General features: G+C 46.1%; 1 protein-coding gene across 1 annotated transcript; it reads right to left on the minus strand.

Moving 5' to 3' along the window:
• Positions 1-738: 738 nt before the first annotated feature.
• On the minus strand, positions 739-19,333 carry LOC306740474 (tricarboxylate transport protein B, mitochondrial; the record flags this gene model as incomplete). The annotated part of the gene is made up of 9 exons (XM_079222632.1): positions 739-2,930; positions 3,079-3,152; positions 3,465-3,580; positions 4,146-4,250; positions 4,378-4,462; positions 4,791-4,929; positions 7,833-7,932; positions 9,991-10,098; positions 19,219-19,333. The coding sequence occupies 9 exons, from the start codon at positions 19,331-19,333 to the stop codon at positions 2,816-2,818; spliced, it is 957 nt and encodes a 318-aa protein (XP_079078758.1). The 3' UTR covers positions 739-2,815.
• Between the last annotated feature and the right edge of the window lie 810 nt (positions 19,334-20,143).

Raw genomic sequence — 20,143 nt, forward strand, 5'->3', positions numbered from 1 at the left:
TATTGTTTTGTTTTTATACTTCTCCTCTACATTTTTGGAGGCACTGCGCTTCTTAACCCCACTACATTTACTTTAAAGCTTTGGTTACTTTGCAGATTCAGCTAAATACATGATTTATTACAGCAGGGAAGGACTACTGTCCGTGTAAAGATGTCGTGAAGCGGCCCTCAGGATATCACCGTTAGCTCGGTTAGCACTGTTAGCGCCACTTCATTCATTCTGCATCATGACGGTGTTACTTTTGCTACTTCACATATATCTTGATGCCGATACTTCCTTCTTTTTTTCTTACTTCAGAACATTTTAAATGCTTTACTGTTACTTAAAGCGATCTGAATTCCACACACACACACACACACACACACTAGTTCAGTTGAGCTTCCTCATGGGGCCTAAATATCCACTACATGCTGTCCTCACTTCCCTTCTTCTGCAGAGCTTTCACATTCCTTCTCACAACAAACACTGGGGCACCGTGGATTTAAAGTGTGTTTGTGTGTGCGCAAAAGAGAGAGAGAGAGAGAGAAAGAGAGAGCGCTGGACTACATGAGCATCAGCCAAAACCGGAACAATGAGTCCCCTGTTCGGTTCCTCCCTACCTGCCCCCCATGGTTTGTCCCAACGTGATCTGCTGCAACCAAAAGAGCAGAACAACAGAGAGGGAGGATGAAAAGACAACAACCAGTCTGCGCTCAGAAGCTTTTTTTAATGAGTTTTTAATGAGTTTTGACCCCCCCATTCCTCCCATCCCATCCTACCACCACTTACAACAGAGGACTTGACGTTGAGCGCAGGCAAACGGAGGTGTGTGTGTGTGTGTGTGTGTGTGTGTGTGTGTGTGTGTGTGGGGAGGGGGGGGTTATTGCACAAGCGTCATCATAAAGAAACTACACGTATACACACACAGACACATACATACAGCCTTGGAATACATTGGTTTGCTGTGACAATCACATTTTCTTCATGGCCATTTGGCAGTATGGGAACACAGGCGTTTTGTTTGGTCCAACAGAAGAGAAAAAAAACATAATGCATCAGTATTTTGGTACAGTTAGTACAGCGAGAGACACAGTGACTGTTTTCATGTTTCTGAATGGACTACAGAAATCTCCAAAAACAGATAGAGGGAGATATTTCTCAGCAAAAGGCACTTTTGAAAAGAGCTTTACAGTGAATGAAGCAGCGAACCCCTCATCACAGGTTGACTATCGTACCAATGAATTGTGAGGAGTTCCACCCGAGAGTAAATGAATGAGTAAATGTGCAGAGCAGGAGAATAGTTCTCTTCTTTCTTTTCCAGTCATCGATCTCATACCACTGAAGTAGAGAACATACTAAAACAGACTTCCAATGTAAGCAGACAATATCAACTTTAAGTGCTGGAAACCTTTTGTTCGGGTATGACTGCTTCTGCTTCTATTAATTGGTCTGAGGTTACTCGGTCTCTATAACTTAAGTATAGTTGGGTCATTTAGACTCACAGTGAAATACAACAATAAAATATTTTACCTAACTTCTTTACACCCAGACCCGATCACAGGAAGAAGAACAAACCAAAAGAACTTGACACAAGTGGCACAAGTTGACCGCAAATAATCCCTCAACCGTGTCCATATTTAACATTCAATAAATACATCTATAATGTATGTCACAATATATAAGTCATATATTCTCTTGTTAAGATCATTAGGCTACTCTGAACACACGTTCATAATTTGGCACAGGAATAAAATATTGTATACTTTACAATAAAACCACAATGCTGGTAATAAGACTAAATTAGAATCTACGCTGTATAAAAATAATCGGCGTATCATAAACGTAAAATCGCTCTATATAAAGGCTTAGTTATGGAAGTTGCTGCAGTTTATGTGAGCGTAAACGGCAACCAGCTGCAGGCTGGCTCCTCTGGATGTGAAACCGTATCAGGCACAAGAAGAAGCAGAGAGCAACACCAGCTAACGGCGACAGAGAGCCTAGCTGGCGGTAAACATCAGCGGAACATCTGTGTCTAAACGATGCTCTTCACTGGCTATTTTACAAAGTGGGTTTGCAAGAAAGCGAGGCAGATAACTTGGGGAAAAAAGAAAGGCTGCTTTTAAAAAGGAATCGTGTTGGAGAGCCAAGTGAGTCTCTTAGAAATGATGTCTACGTGGGATGAAGCCTCTTTTTGTCACAGCTATCTGGCGAACTTCATAATCCCACTTGTGAAATGGACCCTTGGTAGCAGAGGAGCTCTGCGTACCCTCAAGTATTTTTTTTGTATACCGTAAAAGTCGGGTTACAAGCCCCGCTCCTAACTCTGGTCAGTTTCCCCGCTGTAGCAAGCTAGGAGCAGCGTTAGCTAGTGCTGCTGCTAGCTAGCGCTGCTGCTGCTGCTATTGCCCGCGTCCCCTCTGCCCAAGTCGGGTGTCGAGTCTGGTCCCGCTACCTTCGGTGGTTTTCGGGGAGCTAGCGGAAGTTAGCGGGGAAGTAACGGAGCGCTAGCAGGAGCCCCAGCTGGCTACAGCGGGGAGCTAACGGGGACATTGACCGAAGGTAGTAGCGGCTCGTAGCCCGACTTTTACGGTATATATATTTTTTTAAGGCTTTTTTTCTTCTCTGCCGCCGTCCATCCCTGCGAGCTCTCCCTGGTTAGCATGCGACACTGATCCAAGTCCAGCGGTGGAGGCCCGCAGAAAACTCGGATCGGATGTCTGCCGCCTCGATGGGAAGCAGGGAGCTGCCGCCGCCCGTCCTCTCTCTCTCTCGCTATCTCTCTCTCTCTCTCTCTCTCTCTCTCTCTCACACACTCTCTGTCTGCGCGTCCAACAGCTCAGTCCGTCGTCCAGACCACATTCAGGACCTTCACCACCTCCTCGTAGATGATGAACACGATGGCCACGTCCAGACACACGCGGCCCAGCCGGGGAACCGTCCCTTTATAGAAACTACAGGCGGACACAAAGAGAGAGAGAGAGAATATAAAACACTTGGTTTCTGGTTATTTGCAGAATAATATCATCGAACTAAAGCCAGTAGGCGCGTCCCATTGCAACAGTGCTAAGCTAAACCGAAACAAAGTGGACTCGTACTCACGCTGCCACGCCTTCATGTCTCAGGATCTTTGAAGCACAGTCCATTGTGCTTTTATATTTATGCGCCTCCAGACCCTTTGGGAATTGAAAAGAAAGTTATTGTTGTTTCTAACAACACTAGTGTAAGAGCCACATTAGACTTAATAAGATGTGTTACGCTACTGACTACGTCATAGCCAATATCCCTCAGTCAAGGTTAATCAGTCAGGTTTTTTGAGCACTGAATGATTCTTCATTGCCCATACACAGACTGTAACAGTAGTGGTGATAGGGGTTACCGGACGGAGAGAGGATTGCCGCTACAACCAGCAAGGAACACACACAGACACCAATAACAAAACAGCGTACTGGTGTAATGGTTGTAAAGGTGACCATCTTGCACTGTACCTGCATCCTCGTCTTGATGACGTCTAGTGGGGTGTTTCCAAAGACACTGGCGGCTCCGGCCACGGCTCCAAACGCTCCAGTCAACAGGGGATGCATGGCTTTATTGGGGTCATCACCTGGTGGAAGGACATCACAGAGGAGTTGGTAACAGTGAATGCTGGAACGCACTGAACTGAACCGAGTGTCTAGCTGCTAAAACCCATACATACTAATATTAATCTTCATAGTGTGCCGGGTCGCAAGTCCACATTATATACAAATACGTATAATATGTCAGTCGGCATTCTCGCATTACTTCTAGTTTCATTTCCGCCATCCACCATGGAAATAACCTCTAGTTCTGCTTTATACTTGTTGTGGAAATCTCCAAAACATCTGATGCGATGCAGCTCAACCCGCAACAATCCCAGTTTTTGGGGTTCATGGGCGTTTCCTCTTAACACCAATGCTTTCAAAAACCTTGAAGAAATCTTTCTCCCTTGAAAAAACCCTCTCTTTACAAAACGGTTCTTCAGAAGCAAAGAGTTCTTGGTGGAATCTCAGCCCTCCAGGAAGAGACCCATTTGAAACCCTACAAGAACCTCTAACACACATTCAAACTAGTTTTCCTACCCATCAGCTGCGGTGGTCTCGTGTTCAAATATATGCTTCACTGATAGACAGACAAACTCTGACACTGACCTTTGTACCAGTTCTTGAGAGACGTCATCACATAGAACCGAATAGCTTGGTTGGAGCCTTGTTTGAGGACCGTGGCCGTGAGCCCCTGATATGTCCCTCTTATTCCTGATGAGACACGATCAGAGAGGCATAAGAATACTTTCAGTAGACAACATCAGGTCTGGATGCTCCACTCCAGCTGCATTACCCTGTCTGACCAGCAGATGGCAGACATGCACTGCAGCGTCTTTACCTTGTGCGTTGATGATCTCTCTGATTCCGTGGAAAAAGCCCTTGTATTTGGGGTTGGCTGAAGACTGGTCGTGAATAAATTTTACCTTGGGAGATTACAAAAAAAAAATGTTTTGCTATTACAAAGAAGAATATTGAAAACTGCACAAATGTTTAGTCTGGTCAAACGAAACAGTGACAGTGTGCAGGGGACACTATTCCTCTGAGAAGTTGATAAGTTGAGGACATATCATATCAAAATGTTTTAGAGTTCAGATTAGTTTCAGTCCTTGAAAAGCAGCAGTATGCTCATGTTGTGGATAAGACGTATTTTCAATAGGCTTATGAGACAAAACAATTATAAATTCACAGAATACTTGGGACGTGTTTCAGGCACATTCGTCTTCGCTGACCACAGATCAGTGGGTAACTTACCTTGATGGTTTCCATGGGACAGACCACCAACAGGGCCTCCAGGACCCCGGCTCCAAGCCCACACAGCAGGCCTCTGGTGCTGTCCAGGCGCCCGGACTCGTCCCTGGCGCGGTTGCTGAGGAACTCAAACGCCCCGAACCTGAGAAAAAAAAGAAGACATTATTGAAGATTCTGGTCTTACTTAGAAGGGGATGACCTTTTGTCTCAGTAAGCTTTGAAAATAAATCACTGAATTCCTGCTGCTCCCTCATCTCGTCTGCATTTGGGTCCGTGGTCTTCCCCACTTTAACCCCTTTGCGGTGACGTCACAGAGCTGATGAATTGTGGGTGAATCCCCTCGGGCAGAGTGTGCAGAAATGCCGACTGTGCATGAAAAATGAGCCCCCGACAAGCGGGACAGCCCTGAACCCCATGGGCATTGCTGGGCATCGGGCCAGCGCACTGCCAGTCAGTCCTGTGACAACAAGTGTATTTTGTGGTCGAGGCCTTTTGCTCTCGTATTAAACCCACTCTGCAGTCTGATCGATGCGGCTTTAAAAATCGCCCCCAGATCATCTTACAGCTAATGTAAAAATAAATTAAACAAATCACATGGAAAGGCTACAGTAAACGAATGAAAGAAAACCACACAGGTGGAAATATCGCAGTCTAATATGATGCGATGTCGTAAGACAAGGATGTTTAGGCCGCTGAAAGTGCGCCTCACGGCTTTTACTTATTTAATTATCCTTCCTTCCTGCGTCCTCATTAAGGATGCGCCAATAAACCTGAGTGTCTCAGCAACCGCCGAGTGACCAGCAACAGCTGCCATGGAAGCCAGCCCAAAGAGATGGGGAGAGAGATAGGGAGAGAGAGAGAGAGGGGTGTGGTTTATGGATCTCTTCAATCAGAAAATGTTGTGCCAGTGAGCCCTTTACAAGAAAGGTTATTTATAGATGGAATTGAATTGCTCTGAAGGGAGGACGCTGCCCGGTACATTTAGCAGAGAGCAGGGCGGGGGAGGACAGACACTTGGGTCTTGATGGATGCTTTGTTTTCCTCCCGGTGTCTTTATCAGTCTACCCGCCGTCCTCACGTCTCTGCAGGGATTCCTCTCTTCCGTTCGGCTCCTGTGATTTTTGTTTTTGTTTTTATTCTGTATGTTTTAATCAACCGTCGCATCGTCTTCCCCTCCGCTCATTAACCTCCCACGTCTGTTCCTCTGCCTCGCTCAGGTTTTAGTTTTGAAATTCTCCACGCAATTAACCGGCTCCGACTGTCGAGCGGTGAACAAACAACACGTGAAAATAAATCCTTTCAATTCTCTCTCTGTGTGTGAGAGAGCCACTCACCATAAAACCGGAGAGTATTCAAAGAAAGAAAAGCAGACTGCACTTAATAATTAACCTTGTGAAACAAAAGGCTATTCGTTGAAAGCCGCTGGAGAGAAAAGTGCCGCTGTCAGGCCGGCGCCTGTGCCAATTTACTCCCTTTCAGAATTCCCTCTCCCAATCACATTTAACAAGTGGACTGAACTCCTCCGCCAGGATGTGACATGTTTTGGCCGACATCCACGGGCGGAGGATGAGTCATTCCCAATCTTCGTGAGTAGGGTCTTTTCGACAAGGTCAGTCTTCTCCTCGGCTCGATGAGGAGAGAAGAAGAGGTGAAGTGGAGAGAGAGGGGAAAGAGTCGGGTGGACACGTGGAAAGAAGAGAAAGGAGGCGGAGCCGACGTGGGAGAGGGATGGAGATACAAGATAGAGGGTCAAACGGATGGAGAAAGGTCAAAAGCGCTCTCGTCTGTCCCTCTCGGGCCTCCATGACCCTCCAGCCGGCTGTTTGGTGCACAAGCAATCAGTTAATGGGATGGTGGAGGCAGAGGAGAGGTAGGGAGGCGGGGAGGGAGGCCAGTGGAAAGTATTCTCTGTAAATCAAATCTAATCTCCGTCATGTTTGATTTATTTTATTTACCTTTTTTGTAATGTTTTGGGGCGTTACCTTAATCACTTGTTCTCAAGCTGAGGGAGAAAAGCAACACACAGCAGTGTAGGAGCACAAGAGAAAGCCATCCTCAGAGCAGAAAACCAAAGCAGACAGACTCCCGCCGGAAAAGGCTGACTGACACACTCATATGTAAAAACACACACACACATAAACACACACACACACACTGACAGAGTACCAACACAAGCCTTCCTCTCTGTACTCCTATTAAGACCCCGCCTGGGTTTGAGTGGCATCTTTGCTCCGCCTGGCTGGGCCTGTCTCTCTATCGAACAGACAGGCGCTGCCCTCCAGCGTCACACACACGTGCGCACACACACACACACACACACACACACACACACACACACAAACAAAGAGAGACGAAAGAAACGGCGAACAAAAAACTGTGACAGCCAAAGCGTCCGACTTTGTTTTTTCTTTGTGCAGACGTGCACGCTCACGTGCGCGCTTGCACACGAGCGCCGCAGTAGCGCACACTCGTCTGAAGATAAATGTCACCGCTGTGAAAGAATAATGTAATTATACCGAAGGCAAGTGTGGCATTTATGCCTTGAATTGTGGGTAATGGACTAGAATAATTGGAACGTGTGAGTTAGTGGTTCCAGGTAGAAGATCTCAACGAGCTCATATTATTCCAGACTTTACTGCACATATACACTCCACCTTCTGGGTTTATTGGAATATAAATACGGAGCGCCTTGTTATATAACCATACCTCTCTCTCTCTCTCTGTTTCTACAATGGCCTCTACACAATAAAAAAGGCAAAAATGCCCAATATTCCGAACAAAAAACAATATTAGAAAATATGTGTGACAAAACATTCAACTATTTAAAAAAAGTAGATTATTTAAAGAAACTATTTACTTTAAAGGTGGATAGATATAAGACTTCATAACATCATCTGTTCAGAGAAATACTGGAAAGCTACTTAGAAGCTAAATTATACAATCAATTCAGTTCAAATCAGTTAATTTGAGGTTTACTACTTTTTTTATCTCGACATTTATACGTCACAAATTTGACCTGATCTCAAGTACATGTATTTGTCTCACCTGACTGCAGATTTGGGTATGGATCCATACAGCAGTGAGTTGAGTCCTCTGTACAGTCCTTTCACACCGTGACCCTGAACCGTCTGTTTCACACAGTCACCTGGAGTCACACACACATTATAAAATGTTAGAAATTAAATGAGTTTTTTATGAATTGAGAGCACTAATCCCAGCCAACACATACATTGGTGATTCTTCCCGATAGCATAATACATGTAGTGCTGCGGTGTTTATCATGCAGCATCAGTATGGAATTACTCTGATAAAGATTACACCTAAGAGCACACCAGCTGTGGTTCATCAACAGGCTGTTTTCCCCAACACTTGGTGTTTTTCTTTGAACTTGCGTCCAGAGTCATCAGTCCAGGTTCTGCTATCGAGCCAAACGCACAACCGAGCAGAACAAGCAACAGCTGTCTTGAGCGCTCATTAGCACGGAGTACGATCCTCAGAGCTCCAGCCAACATTACCGTCACAGTCTGGCTGTGTGTGTGTGTGTGTGTGTGTGTGTGTTTACCCTAGTACGCAAGCATAGATTGTGTGTGTGCGTTGATCTGCTCCGAGTCATATAAACAAGCACAGTGACAGTCTGCCAGAATCCCTTATGTACCTAGGGATGATGGGTAATTAGATAATGAGCTCCTGAGAGAGGCACAGAGACCGGATGAAGAACAGAATATACTTTAGGAAGGTATACAGGTAGGTAAGTAGGAGGGTACGATGGTAGGAAGGAAGAAAGTTAGGTAGGTGGGTATAGGTAGGTAGGTAAGTAGGTAGGTAGTTGGAATAAGGAAGGTAGGTTGGTGGGTATCGGTAAGTAACTACTTACCGATACCCACCAACTGGGAGGAAGGAAGGAAGGTAGGTAAGTAGGTAAGTAGGTAGGTAGTTGGTAGGAAGGAAGGTAGGTTGGTATAGGTAAGTAGTTGGTAGGAAGGAATGTAGGTAGGTAGAGGTAAGTAGGTAGTTAGTTGGAAGAAAGGAAGGTAGGTAGGTATAGGTAAGTAGGTAGTTGGTAGGAAGGAAGGAAGGAAGGTAGGTGGGTATAGGTAAGTAGGTAGTTAGTTGGAAGGAAGGAAGGAAGGAAGGAAGGAAGGTAGGTGGGTATAGGTAAGTAGTTGGTAGGAAGGAAGGAAGGTAGGCAGGTAGGTAGGTAGGTGGATATAGGTAAGTAGGCAGTTAGTTGGAAGGAAGGAAGGTAGGTAGGTATAGGTAAGTAGGTAGTTGGTAGGAAGGAAGGAAGGAAGGTAGGTGTGTATAGGTAAGTAGGTAGTTAGTTGGAAGGAAGGTAGGTGGGTATAGGTAAATAGGTAGTTAGTTGGAAGGAAGGAAGGAAGGAAGGAAGGAAGGAAGGTAGGTAGGTATAGGTAAGTAGGTAGTTAGTTGGAAGGAAGGTAGGTGGGTATAGGTAAATAGGTAGTTAGTTGGAAGGAAGGAAGGAAGGAAGGAAGGAAGGAAGGTAGGTAGGTATAGGTAAGTAGGTAGTTGGTAGGAAGGAAGGAAGGAAGGTAGGTGGGTATAGGTAAGTAGGTAGTTAGTTGGAAGGAAGGAAGGTAGGTGGGTATAGGTAAGTAGTTGGTAGGAAGGAAGGAAGGAAGGTAGGCAGGTAGTTAGGTAGGTGGATATAGGTTAGTAGGTAGTTAGTTGGAAGGAAGGAAGGTAGGTGGGTATAGGTAAGTAGGTAGTTGGTAGGAAGGAAGGAAGGAAGGTAGGTGGGTATAGGTAAATAGGTAGTTAGTTGGAAGGAAGGAAGGTAGGTAGGTATAGGTAAGTAGGTAGTTGGTAGGAAGGAAGGTAGGTGGGTATAGGTAAGTAGGTAGTTAGTTGGAAGGAAGGAAGGTAGGTGGGTATAGGTAAGTAGTTGGTATGAAGGAAGGAAGGTACGTAGGGTAGGTAGGTAGGTAGGAAGGTGGGTATGTGGGTAGGTAAGGAGGAAGCAAGGAAGGAAGGAATATAGGAGCTTGTTTCCATTGCTAAGTGAAGTGTATTTCCCACGATGTTAAACTGCTCCTTTAATGTCTGTTGTTTCATTGGGATTTTATTGTGTTTATGTTTTTAATGCTGACAAATGAAATATATATATATATATATATATATATATATATATATATATATATATATATATATAGCTGAAAGTCTGCTCATACATCCCGCTCACCTATTCCTCTGTATTTGGGTGGGTTGGCCTTCTCATCCAGTTGTAACTGGGTCTTCACGTACTCTGTGGGGAAGGTGATGCAGATCTCGATGCCGCCAGCAAGGCCTCCTGGGAAAACACAGACAATCAGGGCAGATGTTAATCGATAGAAGGAAAAAGTTGTAAATTAACCTGCAGCTGATAAAGCGAGAAGGCAGCAGGTTAGTTGACTCATCGCCTAGACTCATCACGCCACGTCTCTCCCCGGCTGCAGCCTAAACCCTGATCCAGTGCCCCGGCGCCCTCGTGAATTTGCACAGAGGTGCCATTGCGTCATGGATCATTACAGCGACTCCACAAATGGATCCCCGGCTCTCCATAAATGTAAAAAAAAAAAAATAAGCAGCACTGCAGCCGAGGGAGGAAGAGTAACGAGCTGAGCGGAGATAAATCAACCCCGGCTAAACTACTGTGCCGTTTGAGAGAAGAGGAGCGGCGTTGTGTGAGAAGGTGTTACCACTCTTCAAATATCCCCGTTAAAGCAGTGTGTTTTGGGCGTGGAGAGGAACATATATGCAGGAGCAAAAGACAGGATGAAGCAACTGGGCGAAGGCGCGATCGACCGCTGGAGAGTTAGAGCCCGAGATGCGGCGCGGTCGATGAGACGAATAGATGAGGACAAGTGTCCAAGAGCAAGGCCGAAGCGGGAGGGAAGGAGGGAGGAGGAGGAAACAGGGCTGACATTAATTAAATTAACCGCTCAGCCTGCAGGGAGGGGCTCCATTACCCAGACCAAGACCCTCCATTAACTCAATGACACTGACACACACACACACACACACACACAGAAACATGCAGACAGACGAAAAGAAATTCATGATCTGAAATAATTCCTCCTGTTATTATTATTCGGTGTATAAGTCGGGAAAGCAAACAGGAAGTGGTCAGGATTCTTCTTTCTGCTTCTGGGAATTACCGGTTGTGTGATCACATGTTTGCTTTTTTTTTAAACAAAAAGTCGCAGTAGCTGGGATTTCCCAAAAATTCTAAGATTGCAAAAAGAAAAAACTTTAAAAAAAGTCCATGTTAAGGCCCCTTTATGTAGAATATGTATGAGAATAAAGCATCCTTCAAAGTATTCACATAGCAAAACCTTTTTGGGAGACTATCTGGTTAAAAATGGGTACTTCATGTTTATTTTTTTTTTAGACAAATATGTCTTGGAGGTAGAATTTGTTAATGCTTAGTGTTTTTTATTTGTATTTATTTCACTTTTCTCAGTGTATTCGGGCTCCGCGTGCTGCAAAGCGATGCTTCACCTGAACGTGTCCTTTAGCTCTGCAGTCCTGCACGTCTCACCTTTTGTCCCCGTGAAGATAAACATACGTTTTTAGGACTATAAGTAGATACTCAACATCGGGAATTATAAGCGTCCTGATAAAGCCGGATCATCTGCTTCTCTTTATCGGCGCCTCCACTCCTGAGAGTGCTCTCTGATTTAATAAGGGAAATCAATACGGGTGAATGGAGTTTACTTAAGGCTGCGCAATTATCTAATGCAGTCATTTAGAGTCATTTATCTCCATTTGATTGTACTGTGACAAAAATAGAAATATTATGGAGAGCAATGGCACCAAAATGTGTCACGACATGATACACATATTTTCTGAAAATTATAGTGTTTTTATTTTGGTTTATTCCCAAACATTACACATCCTTTTTTTTATTATTATTCAGTGTGATGAAAGGGATTTGGTTTTTGCCACATGTGATTTTGAGTATTTCAGTAGCTTATCATTGATTATAGTTGGATTCAGCCCAATTCCTAAAAACTGTGACAAAGCTGGATCATGGGATGTCACACACACACACACACACACACACACACACACACACACACACACACACACACACACACACACACACACACAGGCCAGTGAGCTGTAAGTAAACGTTGGCTGGGTGTAACAGGAGTCACATGAGCGTTGCAACGCTCCACCCCAGCCGCGCTGATCCCGGATCAGTAGGTCAGCGTTATCTCGTCTAAAAAAGAAAACAATGAATCTCATTCATGGGTTTCCAGCCGAAGACGGCGGCCTGAACGCGGCAAAAGCAACCGCCAGTCACTCTGCGACTCCCATGCACACACTGATCAATCCTCATCAGGAGGAGAAGCGCTTTCTGTGTCTACTAGTCCATTTTGCAGCCCACAACAACAAAAACACACATATTTCACACCCACAAACTTACAGATGACACCCTAAATGACTCCTGTGCCAGACGTGCGCGACGCGAGCAAAACAGACATTAATCTTTATCTCCACGAGCTCGCTCCTCTCATCTCCCATTCTTCATTTTTCTCTCTCAGCATCCCTTCCTCCCCCCTCAGCAGCACTTCTCCACGCCGTGTGATGAAATCAATGCATCCACATAGATCCTTGACACTTGCTATTACACGGGGAAAGAAATGGAAACGCCATCCGGAGTGATATTCACAACCCGGAAGGCGGTGAAAAATTGCAAACATCCACGAGACATGACTCGTTTGGTTTAAAAAAAGTAGAACTGTGTCGGGACAATCAATCAACACTTCCCTGACACTTCCTATGTGATTGTTGGACGTGTCATTCCATCGTTCCAGAGGCATTCATGTGCTGCTACAGCAAGCAAGAGGATTTCCACAGGCATGTTGAACCCGGCTGCAGGGTTCCACTCCCATTCAGCCATAGTCTGTATAACCACTTGTGTGGTTGCAATGCTGAAAGAGATCAATACTTTGGGTTACATTTCCACCTGACCAAGGTTACATTAAAATCAGGGTGGACTATGCTGGAGAAAATCATCATGAAACATAGTTTGGACACCTTACATTTGGAATCATAAGAAAAACATAATACCGTAAACGTCGGGTTACGAGCCGCTACTACCTTCGGTCAATGTCCCCGTTAGCTCCCCGCTGTAGCCAGCTGGGGCTCCTGCAAGCGCTCCGTTACTTCCCCGCTAACTTCCGCTAGCTCCCCGAAAACCACCGAAGGTAGCGGGACCAGACTCGACACCCGACTTGGGCAGAGGGGACGCGGGCAGTAGCAGCAGCAGCAGGCGCTAGCTAGCAGCAGCGCTAGCTAGCAGCAGCAGCAGCGCTATCTAGCAGCAGCAGCAGCGCTAGCTAACGATGCTACTAGCTTGCGACAGCGGGGACACTAACCGGCCGTAGGAGCGGCTTGTAACCCGACGTTTACGGTATGTAACTTGTTATATTTAACATACCTGGTTTTATAACAGATTGTAGAAATTAGGAAGTGACATGAAACTTGGGTCGGGTAGACACATTTCCCGTACATGTATTGTGTGTTCTGTCAAAGGTTGTTTTGACCCCGACTGTAAGTCACACCAAAAGAATATCCCATATTTGGAAAGCCGGATGGGCTTTGTTTGCGTTTCAACCGATTGGTCTGATTGATGGAAAGTGATCTGGAGGGCTGAATTACACAATAAAGCTCATGCTTGAATGTGCTGTCGGTGAATGCTCCAGAAATTAGATTCCTTTGCCGTTTTTTCTCGCCGGCCCACGGTGTTTCTACGTCGCTACTAGAAATGAGCGTGCGTCACAGTTTCCTATACCCTAAGGTGACATCTTTGAATTGCTTCCTGCAGTCCAGAACTCAGACATCCAGTGTATTCTATCACATAGGACAAAGAAAAGCAAGGAACATGGGAGTGTTTATTCTTGAAAGATGACTCAAACTACCGATACGTCACCGGAGCAGTCGTCAATGGACTTATCATTTCAGCTCCAAATACTTCTGAACACACTTCTTGCAGCACCGGGAGGCGCAGAGGGAGCCAGGTGTGCAGCAGGCGGTGCAGCTGACAGGGAGGAGCCGTCTCTGGAACCCTTCTCTGTCCGCTTCGGTGACTCTAATGAGCATCCAACACATCTGGTCCCCTCAGAAAGTTCCCTTCTCTTCGGAGGAGCTGACGATCTCTGAATGCAGCAGCTCCGAAACTAATTTGAAGCGCCCATTTCCTTCAAAATAAACCTTTTTTTTTTTTAGAGAATTAAGATTCTCTTTCAGGGACTCTGTGTTCGACTAAGAGTCAACAATGTGAATCTACATGTGTGTGTTTGTGTGTGCCAGCAAATTAATAATCAGTTTTCCAGCGGAATCTATCTATTATTCATCCAGATGTCCCTTATTTAGATGATAATCTCTCACGGGGGGAACGATGTTATTAAGTCCACGTCTCCAGTCCAAAAGGAAAACGTAGCCAGAGGACTGATGTACTTCAAACAGGAGATGTCCCGTTAACAGGGTCCGTAATATCCCTGTTTGCCTCGCGCCAAAAACACAACATGAAAAGAATAATTCATCTGACGCCTGGCCTCGTAGCTTCCTGTCCCGGGCAACACTCCCTAATGCCGCGCTGGTGCTTCATTACAGGACGGATGACGATTGCTTTTTACACGGGAGACGCTATTAACTGCAGCACGTCGAAAACACTAATGTGCACGGGGTTTGTTTTGACAGCCTGTGCAGCTGCAGACCAGGCGGCTGGGCTCTCTGCCGCCGAACAGGTCTCCGTGTTTTACATTTAGATTAATTACATCGAGGTTTGAGTTCATACAGGCCGGATATTCAGTCTTCTGATCAGCCCCGATTTTGCACGCAATTATGAGCGTTTGAAAAACTTTGGTGCGTTCAGGGGAGCTCATAGTCCATCACTCATAGGGAGAAGCAGATCGAGAAAAATGGATTTCCACGGCCTTTAAAAGATTGTTGTAATGGCGACCATCTTGAAGTAGATGTCAGAGTGTTAATTACTTGAGAATGAATTGCCCCGCTGTGATTAAATAACTGACAAAAACGTACGCGTTTACTCTGATCGATGCTCTTAAACAAGCTTTGAGGAAATTTCCACATCACTGTGTAATTAATAAAAACAGCTGCTGACTGAAAGGAACAGCGTTTGAGAAAATGGTTCTTTGTAAGCGGTGAGAGAAAAAACAGACTACATAAGAAGTGGACGCAGTCACCGAGACATCAGCTATTGGCTTGTGGACGGCCGTATTGAAGCATCGAGTTTGGCATTTTGGCGGTCGCCATCTTTGCTTTTGGCCGTCAACATCTTGGTTTTTGTCCGTCGCCATCTTGGTTTTTGTCTGTCGCCAATTTGGGGTTTTTCGCCCGTCAACATCTACCGTAAAAGTCGGGTTATACGCCGCTACTACCTTCGGTCATTGTCCTCATTTGCACCCCGCTGTAGCCAGCTGGCGCTCATGCTAGTTCCGCGCTAACTTCCGCTAGCTCGCCGCTAACGTCCGCTAGCTCTCTGCTAGCTCCCCGACAACCACCAAAGGTAGGGACCAGCCCCGGCTCTATACCCGACTTGGGCAGAGGGGACTCGGACAGTAGCAGCAGCAGCAGCAGCTAGTAGTAGTGCTAGCTAGCGCTGCTCCTAGCTTGCTACAGCTACAACTTTTATGGTAGGTTTCTGGCCGTTGCCATCTTGGTTTTTGGCCTGTCGCCATCTTGGTTTTGGCCTGTCGCCATCCTGGTTTTTGGCCGTCGCCATTTTGTTTTTTACAGTCAGAAGTGACACAAGAGGGTGGAGCTTACTACAACCGAATGGTTTGATGGGAAGACATTTTTCGGTGGAAATGTTACAATTTACTTTCATGAACTGAAAACACCCAAAATTCGAAGAGGAAAAAAACAACCACCTCCCAGACCAGACAATGCCGTGGTAGCAACATGGTAATCATAGGGTTGCCACGCCTTAAAGCATTCCCTACGTTATGGTCTGTGTGACTCTAAATGACCATAATTTACTAAATGAACATCATGCTGTATTGAAGAAGACTTGAAACTAGAGATTGAGACATAAACTCATGGTTACAATGTTTACTGAGGGAATAACTCAAGACCAGAGGAGCCGCCCCCTGCTGGTCAGTAGAGAGAAAGCAAGTTTAAATCACTTCCGCATCGGCTTCACTTATAAGACCCAGAGGTTTCCGCCTGGATAAAACACGTAAAAACCTGTGGTGCTATAATGAATCTCACAAATGCAACGAACGAAGCTGACAGCCATGCGGGGCCTTTCCTCACTCATTTCTATTTGTTTGTGCGCCGGCATTACGCCGACATGTAGCTGACAGGCCGTCACGTGCACTGTAATTTATCATCTCGCCTCCTGGTACCCGGGGGGAGGAGGGGGAGAGAAAGTGACCGCCTGCGTCACCTGTGACGCGAGGGAACGGGGTATAAGCGCACCGTTTGACGAGCCCTCTGAGCCAGAGAGGAGACAAGCACTCAGAGAAACCTAACCGGCTGCCCCGAGGCCAGAGAGAGAGAGACGGAGCAGGAAAAGTGACATAAAAACACGCCTGTCTCAGTGGAAAATCCAATCCATCATGAAATGAAGATCAAAGAATTATAAAAGACTCTCTCTCTCTCTTGTGTTGAGGTGTTGCAAGTGAACACGAATGCACAGCGGCCCAGCGAATCAGAACCAGAGACTCCATTTAGACCTCCCTCTCTCTCTCCCTCTCTCTCTCCCTCAGGCCTCCTGCAGACAAAACCTTCCCTCCTTCCTTCCGCGTCCTCAACTCCGGCCATCGCCAGTGGCTGCAGAGAGATAGAGGACTTTAAACAAGCCGATGGGAGCAGAGAGAGCCTCGCAGATCTCTAAAAGCTTTGGAAACGTGCGCCCCCCCCCCCCCCTCTCGCCACCCACTCTCTCCGTCTACGCTGGCCCTGTAACCCATTAAGGCCGCGACCTTCTACGTCTTGCTTTGTCTATACTCGGTAGCCTTCGGGCGAGTTTGCGTGGCCCACTCCCTCTCTGCTGCTGCTGCTAACCATAACAGAGGAACCCTGAAGCAGCATTAGCATGTCGGGACCACAGAGGAGGGAGGGAGGGGGTCAGCTGGATTTCTGAAAGTGCCACAGCCGGGGCGAGAGGACGATGCAAAGTTATCGGCTGCGGCCTTTGATGGACGACTTAAAAAGACGGTCGCCGCTGAGTCACGCTTTGAACATCACACACACGCTCACACACTTTCATCTCCAAAAACACCTTTTGATAGATACATCTATGGCTTGCTGGCAGCGAGGCCGGGAGGAGTCAGAGGGCGGATAAAATGAAAACTGGACCGACCGGCTCGAGACGAGCTAAACGACACAGGGAGCGGCGCGCGGGGCCATCCAGTCAATCAGGCTGCACAGGAATGAGGGGGAGGGCATTTCCATCCTCGCTGCCTGACAGGACGACGCCAGTCAGGAGATTTCTTTTTTTTTCTCGTCCCTCAGCTCCTCGCTACACCAACCACAAAATCATTCCCTCAAACAGTTGTTTTTAAAGCACTATTAATACACTATGCTGAGTGGGAGAATCGTCAGACATAACATTAATTACATGAAAGCCTTTTGTGCCTTCAGGGTTAGAAACAATCAAAGAATCTCCTAGATGGAGTTCGCCTGTGGTGGACTGAATGAAAGGCCCTGTGTGCAGCATGCAGCATGCTGACTCCACAGCTAGACGCTCAGATTGCGAGGGAGAATCATTTTTAGAGCAAAAACAGCAAAACATTGGCTGGTTTTCGCCTCTCGGATGTGAAGTCATCTTTGTCTTAAGCTAAATATTTGTAGGTTGTTGTTTTTTTTAATACTTTTGGCCAGGTAAAACAAGCAGCTTTAAGATGTCGCCGTGGGATCTGGATGTTTTGACTATTTTAAGACATTTTATAGCCAAAAATATAAATAAAATCAGCACAATAACTCAAAAAAATAATCCTAAAGAAGTTAGTTTTTTTTTCCAATCTCCAATCAAAGAGAATTCATTCAGAGCGATGAAATATTCAGCCTGGAGCCGGTGCCAGAGAACAAGGCGGAAATCAACAGAGTGCTGCCAAATAGCAGCGTGCCGCCTTAATACTGGGGCACCTCTTGAGAGGCTCTTCATCAGATGGAGCTGCTGCACCCTGATCATCAGGGGAGGAGGAGGGAGAGGGGGGAGAGGGGGGAGAGCTGCAGGAAAGGAAGAGCGGGGCGTCTGAACCTCAGCAGGGGTAAACCCATGAATCACAGGAATGGTCGACAACAAGCATGACTGAAGCAATACGTCAATCAATTGATCTATTAATATGTCCCCATACCAAACCTCTGCAGCTTGTTGGCATTCAATTACGTTTTAGATGTGATGTTAGATTGTTTTATTATAAGTATTCCCAACATGGTTTTAATCCATTACAATTGATCAACAGTTGTATATTACTTAGTTACAGCCGTGCAGTAAATCACTGAGATGATAGAATGGATGCATATTTGTTTTCATATTCATCTGTAGAAGATCTCCAGAAAAAAGCGCAACATTAAAGAGTCCCCTATACACCGCCGCGCGCGCATTAATCCACTATAACGTCATTATGTCAAGCGCACTAGAGGAGATCTTTAGAGCCCCATCGGTGCAGCAGAAGATCATTACAGGGTCCTCTCAAGGCCGGGATAGGTTTTTATACATAGGATACATATATGACATACATATTGAAGAGAATTTAATGATTTATATGTTGTACTGCCTTACTTTGACTAAAGTTTCATGTCCCACTTATACTAAAGAATGTGTCTCGAAGCTGAGAAATCGCAACTGGTCAAGTTCTCAGTCGCTCTTGACCTTGGCTGAACAGATTAGATACAGACAGACTGTCTTTGCTGCTGATGTCGGCTAGATGTCTGAATTACAGACGTACTCAGCTCCCTTTTTCGCTACTAAGACTGAGACAAATATGAAAGTCAGATAAGAGGGAGTCTCACAGAAATGGGATAAATATCCATTGTTCTTAGAGAACGGTGCCCACTCTCATTCTGGGGGTGTGCTGACTGTATGCAGAGCAGACCATCAGGGGAGTCCAAGGCCTTGTAGGTATGCATTCCATGTGTGTGTGTAATTGCTAAATAAATAACCTTAACTGTAATATAACCTGTTCTGTCAATTCTTGAACACTCGAGGAATTTCCTGGCGAGGAGGATTCCTTTTCAACATGCATACATATTTATGTACTGTTTGTTGAGTTGTTGACTTTTTGACTCCAAGTTTTGTTTTTTTTATGGTTTTTCCCAAGTATTTATTTGTTGCACCCAAAGTAGCACATCTAAAAAAACTGAAAGAAAAACAATAAAAACGGTGTTTTCGACTAACTTCTTTGCAAAACAGTAAAAAAAATTTAGTACAACTTTCAGATGGACTCACCTGCTAGGATCGCCTTCCCGGGGTGAGTTAGTTTCGTTTTGCCCGCCGGCGCCGCCGCCGCCGCCAGACAGCGCGGTCTGAAGAACGGGCTGGTAAATGTTCCTCTATCCTGCATGATTACCGGGAAATGCACACTAAAAAAAAAGCTTCTTCTCTAATTATCTATTTCTTCAAGTAACTGAAGTGGCATGAGAAATATTTTGAAGTGGAGCGGAGCGCGCGACTCATTGACAGCGGCGGTCTGGTGCGCTCTGGGTGATGCAGGTGACCTCGGTTAAGACTCCAGCGTAGCGCGCGCGCTCTCTCTCTCTCTCTCTCTCTCCCCCTCTCTCCCCCTCTCTCTCCAGTGGGCGTGTACACTGGGACCGTGGAGGAAGTTGGGAAGGTCTCTCCACATCCAATGGCTGTGATTTGTAACCATGGCCGTGTCACGACGGTGGTGCGTAAGTAGAGCGAAGCGACCCGGAAGGGCGAACCCAAGAAGTCGTCTCCGTGTCCGGCTGTCGCGTGGAACTTGCCGGTTTTTTTTCCTCCGTGGAGCGAGAAAACTACCGAAGAGCCTGTGGTGCGACACGCGGGTCGGTGGCGGGTGACACCCCGGGTGCCTGCGCGAGAGGAGAGCGGCGACTTCTTGTTTTCCCACAGTGGAAGGAGGAGGAGAAGGAGGGCGGGGCTGCAGCCTCTATGCGTGTGTGTGTCTGCGTTAGCCTCTGAATGCAGCCCATAATAATAATAAAGTCCCATTCCCCCATTACATAGTTTTACAACAGCTGGCAGTAATTAACCCAAACATGCCAGCCACGCCCTCTCCAAGCAAAGAGGCAACGAATCCACACACGCGCGCACGCACACACACACACACACACACACACACACACACACACACCATAAATCAGGCCTCGTCAGCTACACTCGTGTCAGTCTG

This window comes from Taurulus bubalis, assembly GCF_910589615.1.
Source record: "Taurulus bubalis genome assembly, chromosome: 8".
NCBI classification, from domain to species: domain Eukaryota; kingdom Metazoa; phylum Chordata; class Actinopteri; order Perciformes; family Cottidae; genus Taurulus; species Taurulus bubalis.